We start from the raw sequence: 8909 nt of genomic DNA, 5'->3' as shown, positions 1-8909 counted from the left end.
TATGCTCTATTGTGACTGGCTAATTGTGAAGGCCTAAACAACATTTTAAACAAAGAAATGTATTTTTGCAAGTGAGACATTGTTTGTGTGAATGTAAGGAAACAATTTTAAACTATGAAGAACCTTCACATATGTAAATGAATTTCCTACTAGCACATTTCATTAGTGCATTTCTGTAAGACACCACAAGCTTTTAAAAGCTGTCAGATTGATAAAATGACGTAAATGAGATGGTTTTTGTGACATCACAAATACATATATATTTTTAAACTGGCTGCTTTGCTATAGTAAGCAAAATGTTTTATTAACATTATATTTGCTTGAGCTAAATGTTGCCTAGCAATACATGCTATTTAGGAGAGTATGTACCTAGATGCTCTGCTTGTGTGCAGAGTGGTAAGGAGTGGAATTTTAAATCTGGCCTGTAATGGAATAGGTCCAAGTTAAGGTGAGGGAGGGGTCAGTCAATGTGTTTTCCATATGATTCCCGTTGCATGCTCACTGCAGCTATAAATATGTTTTATTGGGTTTAAGTGGTATTACTGGACATATTTGTTGTCAGCATAACAACCGATATACTGTGACAGTGTGGTAAGTTCCATTGAAATTAATACACTTGCATGTGTACATGAAATTTAACGCAAATGCATATTCATCCAGAGTGCATGTACACACTGTATTGTGCCCAAGTCAGAGAACACCCATCACTGATTTGCTTTCCAAAAACCATGATCAAAATGACCATCAAGGACAAGACATCCATTTTTAGGAGGTATTTTTGGAAAGATTAGAAATGAGATGATCAGCCTACATGAGGAAGGGAAGTCAAAGAAAATAAGTGACAAAAGAGTTTCCAATAATGGGATTCAAAGCAAAAACAAAAAGAAAAAAAAAAAGCACAGAAGAATCAGCTGAACAAACAAACAAACAAACTCTCAGAACAATGGATTTTTCACACCAAAATATTTCCAGACTTCAGCATCATTGAATATGTTTGGAACTTTGTGAATTTTCAAAATAAAGATAATCCACAAATTTGAACACATGACTGAACATTAGAGGTGTTGACATAAATTCTATCTCTGTGAAATATTTAAATTAGGTTTCCTGAAGAGGGTGGAAGCTGCATTGTAGGTAAAATATGAACACAGTTAATAAAATATTTTATTATTACTTTTTAAAACATATTACTTTTCTATTAAAATGCTTTTGCAGTGAATGAATGTGGCAAAGCACTGCGTTTATACAGTAAGAAAATGTAAACTTTATTGTAAATTGGCATTTCTAGATCTTTGATTTATAGATCGATACATGTGGAAGGCACAGTCACATATTTATTACATAAAATTAAAGCTAAAATAGAAGAACCTCCTTGAACAGAGTTCTACATAAAAAACATCACAGTTTTGTTTCCTTTGAAAACCATTAACCTAAACTAAAAAAGTTCAGATAAAAGATTATAAAAGATATAAGATTAAGACATTTAAGCAAGTCAAAGTTGGGGCTTCGCTAAGACATTCTTTACTTGGATGTGATATCTTTGACCTGAGAGATCTGCGGTTACAGTAAACATTGAGAATAACAATCTGGATTAAGAAGAGGTTCCCAGAAGGCTACATGTGCCAGGTTACACTGCTCAGGTTCTCTCCTAGCGCTCTAGCTTCATATGACCAGCTGATACTGCTTTCAGGCTTAAGGACCAATGATCAAATGGTGGGCTCCTACTAATCCCCTCATAAACTAGAGTGCAAATGACTCAAGTTTCTAGAAGCTTGAGGAGACATAGCACCCATAACAACATCATTTGGTGGCATAAAAACTTGTCTTTCTGTGTTCCCGTTTCACTGGCAGATCAGTAATTCAGACTAACTGTAGTTCCACATCAGAGAAATGGAAACAAACTTTGACCACTTTTCGTGCCCAGAACTGACTTTAAACAAAATTAATAAGGAAATTCATGACATAAACATTTGCATTAATGAGATTAGTACCTGACTTTCTGTTTAGTCTATTAATCGGTATATTATGTGGTCAAAATCAATGTTCTATTTCTATCGCCACGATCATCTCCCTACAACCTACAAGATTAAAGCATTACTTTTGATAAATAAAAAAGTACTGATTCGATGACTGGACAAACCAAACAATCTACGGTAGACAACATTAATGAACACCTTAATAGCAAACTTGCATGGAAACAAATGCAGAAAAGTCTGAATAAAACTAGCCAGGACCCTATTGTAAGACTGTGCAGCAACAGTACTGAAGATACGTGCCATGACACTGGAGATCATACCATAGAACCAGCTCACCTGTATGCAGTTGGAATACTCTTGCGGATAACACCATTGCCCTCCTCACTGCACACCGACCTTTGATCCCAGCTTGGAACACAAAACTATACCAAAGATATTACATTCACCCATCTGATTAAAATTTCTGCCAAATGTAACTGTAGTACTAACAGAGCATCCAGTCTTTGCAACTCAGGGCTGCTCTGTTCATCACCACAGTTCAATTACTAACTTTCATGTCATTTCTAAGTAGTAAGTGCTTTTGGGTTCTTTAGTGTTTGCCACTCATTCATTTTTCACATTTAACAAAGAGAACAACAGGCTTGAGGTACAGAGAAATAATCAGAAAAAATCCATGTGAAAAGTCTGCTCAGTGAAGTGGAGAGAAGTCCACTCTGCTTCTTCCTCACAATTTCGTTCTTTACAGAAGTCTCTTTTCACCCATCATTTGGTCTTCTTTAGAAAATTCATTTTTTTAAGCAAATGAAAGGCTTGATTTCTCACTCCATTTTATGCGAAGTGCAAACAGTTCAACTTTTAAGGCTGTAAGAGTTCCTCAAGTGTAAACCATAGCACTAAGAAAATATCAGTAAAAAACACACAGAATTGCACAAATTAACAGGGAGAATAGTGGAGAAGTGAAACATAAAAAAACAGATTTAAAAATGAAGAGAAAGTAGAAATCATTTTCATTTGTAAAGTGCAAAAGTAGAAAAAAATCTTGTGCCTAATCCCAAGACCATGTCTTGAGACGCAGAAAAGTGGTCTTTGTGGAAAGTGCAACTCGAGATCAGCACAAGTGAAAAAATCAAAAATAAAAAACATCAGCCTTACGACAGCCAGTCAATTTGGCCTCAGGATAGCTTTCTTATGAACACAGGAACCTCTCCCAGAGCAGCAGGATAACTCTGGAGGAGGGTCCCTCCATCAAACACTTTAGCGTTGTTTGTATCCTGCCATTGAAAGTCACTGTTTGGCAAATATATGTCTCTCTGTGATGCTCCTTTATCTGTCACTGGTGCAACAAGGACCTGAAAGAATAAATGACATTGTAGTTATTGCTACTACTGTAAATGATTCACATTAGCACAGCTGCTACATGTGGGGTCAAATGATTAAGTTGCACACAGTTTGGTTAGAATGGACCAGAAATCTAAGTCAGTTTTGCCTTCATGATTTATTTTGTATCTCTGTTGTGTAAAATGGCAGCCACAGTCATCTGGACAGTTTGATAAGTCAGTGCAGTCATAATGAAGACCTAAATGTGGCTTTAGAGAATGTATAAGTTTCTGTATTTATGTAAACATTTGTGAGCATTAACTTTGTGTTTGTTAGCCTCAAAGCTTCAGTGTCAAACTGAAAATAATGCCTTTATAAAGCAGTGCACATTTCATACATTTTGGACACAGAAATATATATGGGCAGTTATGTCCTGTTAAAATCGATCTATTCATTTATAAAGAAATATAAACAATATGCCCACTGTGGCTATACGCTCTAGAACATTTAGGTAATTTAGTTAATGATGGTGGCAAATAAGTGTTTTTAATATTTAATGAAACGTTTGTTCAAACATCAACATGAAACATCTAAAGCAAACTCATTCTAACGTTTCCAATGTACTGTCCACTATTTCTTTTAGCATGTTGAGCTAGAAGCTCACCTCATCTCCGATGAGAAACTCATCATCAACAGTAAATGTGGCTGGATCCTCAGGACTGACCCACCACAGTGGACGGTAGATGGGGTCTCCACTTGCCTGCCACTCTTCAGCATATTTCTCAATCAGAGGCACCACAAAGTCTTGGTGTTTAGCTATATAGACTCTGGTGAGGTTAAGAACCTGCAAAGAAAAAACGTATGTTGATCACAAGGCTATTTGATGACTACCAACAATAATATTAAAATCTAATAAATAAATCTAAATGAACATTTTTAACTTGTTCCAAATTGTGTTGTTTTTCTTAAAGACTGTGTGAACCCTGATGTCCAGCTGACATAACTGCAATATCTGCTGACTTTGATTTACACATTGCACTGAATTGTGTAATGGCAGTGATTTTTTAGTTAAGATGACACAATGCATAATAAAAACTAGCTCAATTTACCTATGCAGGCTACAGAAAAACTCCCTTCTCTTTGACAAACCACACATATCAAGTTATAATGCCAGCTAAATATATTTGTGACATACACTGAAATAATCTGTCATTCAACCCTAGTGAGCTTCATGATGCAAACTAAAATTAGAAAAAAAAAAACAGTTGTTATGCCAATTGATATCAAAGTTGGCAAATGCAACATTTATCATAGATGATGGCCATTAGAACAACTGTTTACAAATGTTAATGCATATTTGTGTTGTCCTGGAAGTTTTTAGGTATAGTTTTAGGACCTTATGAACACTGCAATATGGTTCAATATATTAAAATATTTTTTCATTAATTTAAAAATAAATACACTAAATTGCGACTTGAGGTTTGCTTCTACTATTAAAAACTATTTAATCTAGATTAGGCTTTCGTCTGAGCCTGCGGTGCTGGCCATAGGGGAGCTTTCATGATTTCTACAATGGGAAAATCAGAAAAATGTCTGCATTTAAAATATAAAATGTTAAACTTTAAACAGTATTCTGTCCTTCAGTGCCAAACTATTTAAATCACTGGCTTCAGTATACTTTCAAGCTTTAACAATCAGAATGTTCAGACTAACCCCATAGCTATTACACTCTTCTCAATTTCATATGGAAAAAGATGGGAATATTTTCGCATTGTGGTTTGACACTATCCAAATGTACTTCTGCCGTGGAGCGTTTCAAACATTCCTAGAAGGATCACATCCTTAAGCTAACATCCCATTCAGCCTCTGGTGACGGAAACTAAGTAAAACCACATTCATAAAAAATGTATTTTGAGGATGAGAAAAGAGGTTTCGTGAGATGAATTTTGAATCACTGCCTGAGTTCAACCTAATTTCAAATTGAGAAAACAGGCCTGTGGTTTTCATTCTTGGTATATTTCTGTTCAGACTCAATGTGGTCATTGATTTAACAATCTCTAATGGGCATTGGAAAAGCGCACACACTCACATACACACACACATGCACACACGCACGCACACAAACACACAGAAAGTGAATAATCATCACACAGCACTGAGTGGAAAATGAAGTTGGCCGTTAGCATTAGACATGCCTAAATGTTGTTTAATACGATTTCCAAAATTATAAAAAATGTATAGGGGCTGAAACACTGTCCATTTATGTTTAATAAAAAAAACTAAAATATACTTCTCTGTCACGCCAGTTAAACGTGACACCCTTAATTACCTCTGTAAATTCGAAATCCTCCAATTCATTATCATTCCTGAGTGTTGCAGTGACACTCATTATGGTCAAGACCCAGGGCCACTAATTTGAAAGAGAAGCTAATGTGAACCAGATGGACTTTTAACCACAGGTAATATTGGGAGAAGGCCAAGCAATTACTCCCCAAACTGCAAGAAAAACAGTGGCCTGCAGGATCTTCTACACTTGGCTGAAACATGAAATGGTCTCCAGAGGCTTGGAGACACCAGTACCTGAGTGATACACTCCACACTCAAAGGGTCAGATATTATTCCAACCCTCATTGAGATCTGTTTCCCACAGTCCCACACAGTCAGTGAGAATATTATATTCCCACTGTACAGAGTTGATGATGTATTCGGTCATATCAGCTCTCAAACTGAGCACCACACAGGTGGAAGTTGAACTACACACTTACACCTCTGTTCAGAATACTTTCCAAACATGTTTTGATGTTATATCTTTACACAAAAACCTGACTACCCTGAGAAAATATGTTAAGACAGTCAACTCAAAATGACAAAAAAAAGCATAGTGCACAGCCTCAGCTGATGTGTTCAGGATATATATTCAGATTGTCGAGGGCACAGAATTTTTTAAAATTGTTTCTGCACAGCAAATCAATATAATTGATCCTTTACATTGACGTGAATCATGGCAGTGAACATACACACCATACGCACACACACACACACATTAGCGACTAGGACTACATGGAAAAGTGGAAAGCCCAGACAGCATTTGAGTGTTTAGTGAATATTCAGGGAGAAGCAAGAAATATTCTTTCACATCCCTACACTCATTTATCCTACCAGACCAGGAAACCAAACCTCCAACCTTTGGTCTCAAGTACACTTCTTTAACTCTTAGTGTACAGCTGCATGTTCACAGTCACTGCAAATTCATGTGCTTATATGTACAGTATTACTGTCACCACATTAAAATATAATTAATTTAAATAGATGCCTTGCGGAATGGGTTTGGTCATTTGCAGTTTTAATGATGAACCTGGCAGACTTTTGTACAAACTAAAAGGTGAAAAGAAATACATAGAAAAGATCAACAGCATGTGGAACACTCACCTGGTTATCTCCAGAAGTAACTGGAGGCATCTGGAAACTGAGCACAGGGAGAAAGGCCATGACTTCCAGCCAACGAATGAAAAGTTCATCATCTTTGAGTGGCTCATTGGAGACAGAACCTCCTGTGGATCCATGAGGGACAAGACACAGACCACAAGCTTCTTTAAGGTTTATGTCAAAGTTATATAAAAAATTCAAATGTTAAATCATCTAGATGATGATTTACTATACCACCTTTACATTACACATTCTCCACACTCATACATTTTATTAACAAATATATCTTGTTATGGAATTATCAACTGGAATTCTATTTAAGTTTTTCCAAAATGTGACAAATTAAAAAAATAAATAAAATACAAATAAAAGAAAATATTTTGGCTAGCAGTCCTAGACCATAATGATTGCCTGTTACATTTAACAATTCACATGACACTTGTATGGCATTTTTAGATTGGATATTTTGACTTTGTAAAATACATCCTATGATTTATTTGAAAGGTATAATTATAATATAAGTTACTTAGTATCTAGGGGTAATTCAATAAAGAACTTTCCATTTGTCTGAAAAAAGGCAGTGGTCTGGCATTCGCTCATTCCAGAGGCCTTAAATTATGTTTATTTCTGAAATGGTTAATGCCCTTGATCAAACATGATTAGTTGATTCCACACTCATCTACCAATATCATTACTATTAAACAAATACAGAACATGATCTGAAATTTCTACATGAAAAGGGGTATGTGGTAAAGGTTTAAATGCATTGCAAATGTATACAGAATTTACACAAGTTGTGTACAGAAGTCATATATTACCTACGGCATCAGGAATGAAGAAATGATAGCCCAGCAGGCTATAATGCAGCAGGGATGGAATGACGCCTTTAAGGCCAGCATAGCTCCAGTCAGACTGCAGTGCACTCATACGGATGAACAAAGGCTTACGGCTGGACCTGCACAAAGGCAGGAACAGAAAAGATTTGTAGTGGCTGTAACAAAAAGACAACATTAGCTGGAAAGCAGAAACATACTGGAAATGAGAGATGATTATGACCTCTGTCTGGATGGGAAATAGCTTGTGGTGAATGGAGTGGATGCTTAACAAAACCAAAGGGAATTAAAATTTCTCAATATTAAATATGACCTGCAGTTCTTAGTCTTTTCAACTGACCTCATATTTTACTTTTTTTCCCACCTCTGAGGTTTTGCAACATCATACCACAAAAACAATCATTTTTCATTTTTTCCAATCTCTCTTTATGATTGAACAGATTATTTTAACTGGGACATATTGTACTATTTTATCCACAAGTTAACATATTTCCCTGGGGTATTAATGAAACGTGAATGACATGCTTCGGTCAGAGTACCACAAGGGTCAAATAACCATTCTCACCCTGTCTAAACAAGTCAGCCAACAGTGAGGGGAAAGGAGCAGCAACACAGGTTTCTAGTTATTTTCACTTTGTTTTACATTTCTCCTCTTTCATTGTATTTGTTTTGCTTTGTTTAACATTGTCACATATAAATGTGGGCCCAATACTGTAGTTGGAGAGACTCGAGGAGGTGTCTTACAGTTTGTGGGATTGTATCAGCTTGACTTCCCCAAACGTATTTGCTAATGCATTCAGAAAAATGAAATATTCTTTCATAATATGTACCCATTAAGACCGATAGATTTAAATTATTTCTTTTCTGATTTGGTGCGCTATTCTATGCCTTCAGTACAAACGGATGGGCTAAATCAGTCCAGGCTGAACAGATAAACTTTAAATGTGACATCACACAAAAATATTACATTAATTTTTAGGTTGGTTCTATTCCTACATACTTATATAGTCACTGTCCATTCAAAAAGAGTTTTTAGTTTGCTACATCATTTAAACACAGAGCAAATAGAAATGCCCCAAAATTACTTGGAATAAAATCTTTCTACATTTACTTCTATTGAAAGTTAAGACGGTATTTTCCTTCTCCTGTAAGGATGCTATTTTGGAGACACATGCATTTCATTGGACAGTGACAATAAGCACTGTACAAGTTCAAACGTTTGGCCTCTTATAAGAACTCTTATAACTGGCTTTGTTGCTGTCCACTTATTTTGGAAAATATTGTGTTGTATAATCTCCATTGCAAAGCAGGAAACAAATTGAGTCACTACGGAACAGTTCCATGTGATCTTAAGCTT

The 8909-nt window shown here is 35.9% G+C and overlaps 1 protein-coding gene across 1 annotated transcript in view; it reads right to left on the bottom strand.

The window, feature by feature from the left end:
• Nucleotides 1-1279: 1279 nt before the first annotated feature.
• Nucleotides 1280-8909, bottom strand: part of si:ch211-236l14.4 (SITS-binding protein) — a 31710-nt gene continuing 24080 nt past the window's right edge. The window contains exons 7-10 of the mRNA XM_066669574.1: nt 7538-7674; nt 6723-6844; nt 3958-4137; nt 1280-3325 (exon numbers count right to left, since the gene is read on the bottom strand). Of these exons, the coding sequence (XP_066525671.1) occupies nt 3149-3325; nt 3958-4137; nt 6723-6844; nt 7538-7674 (616 nt within the window). The 3' untranslated portion in view covers nt 1280-3148. The remainder of the gene's footprint in view (nt 3326-3957; nt 4138-6722; nt 6845-7537; nt 7675-8909) is intronic.

The sequence above is a fragment of the Hoplias malabaricus genome, chromosome 4, assembly GCF_029633855.1.
Source record: "Hoplias malabaricus isolate fHopMal1 chromosome 4, fHopMal1.hap1, whole genome shotgun sequence".
Lineage (NCBI taxonomy): Eukaryota > Metazoa > Chordata > Actinopteri > Characiformes > Erythrinidae > Hoplias > Hoplias malabaricus.
This window is presented reverse-complemented; position numbering and strand designations above follow the sequence as displayed.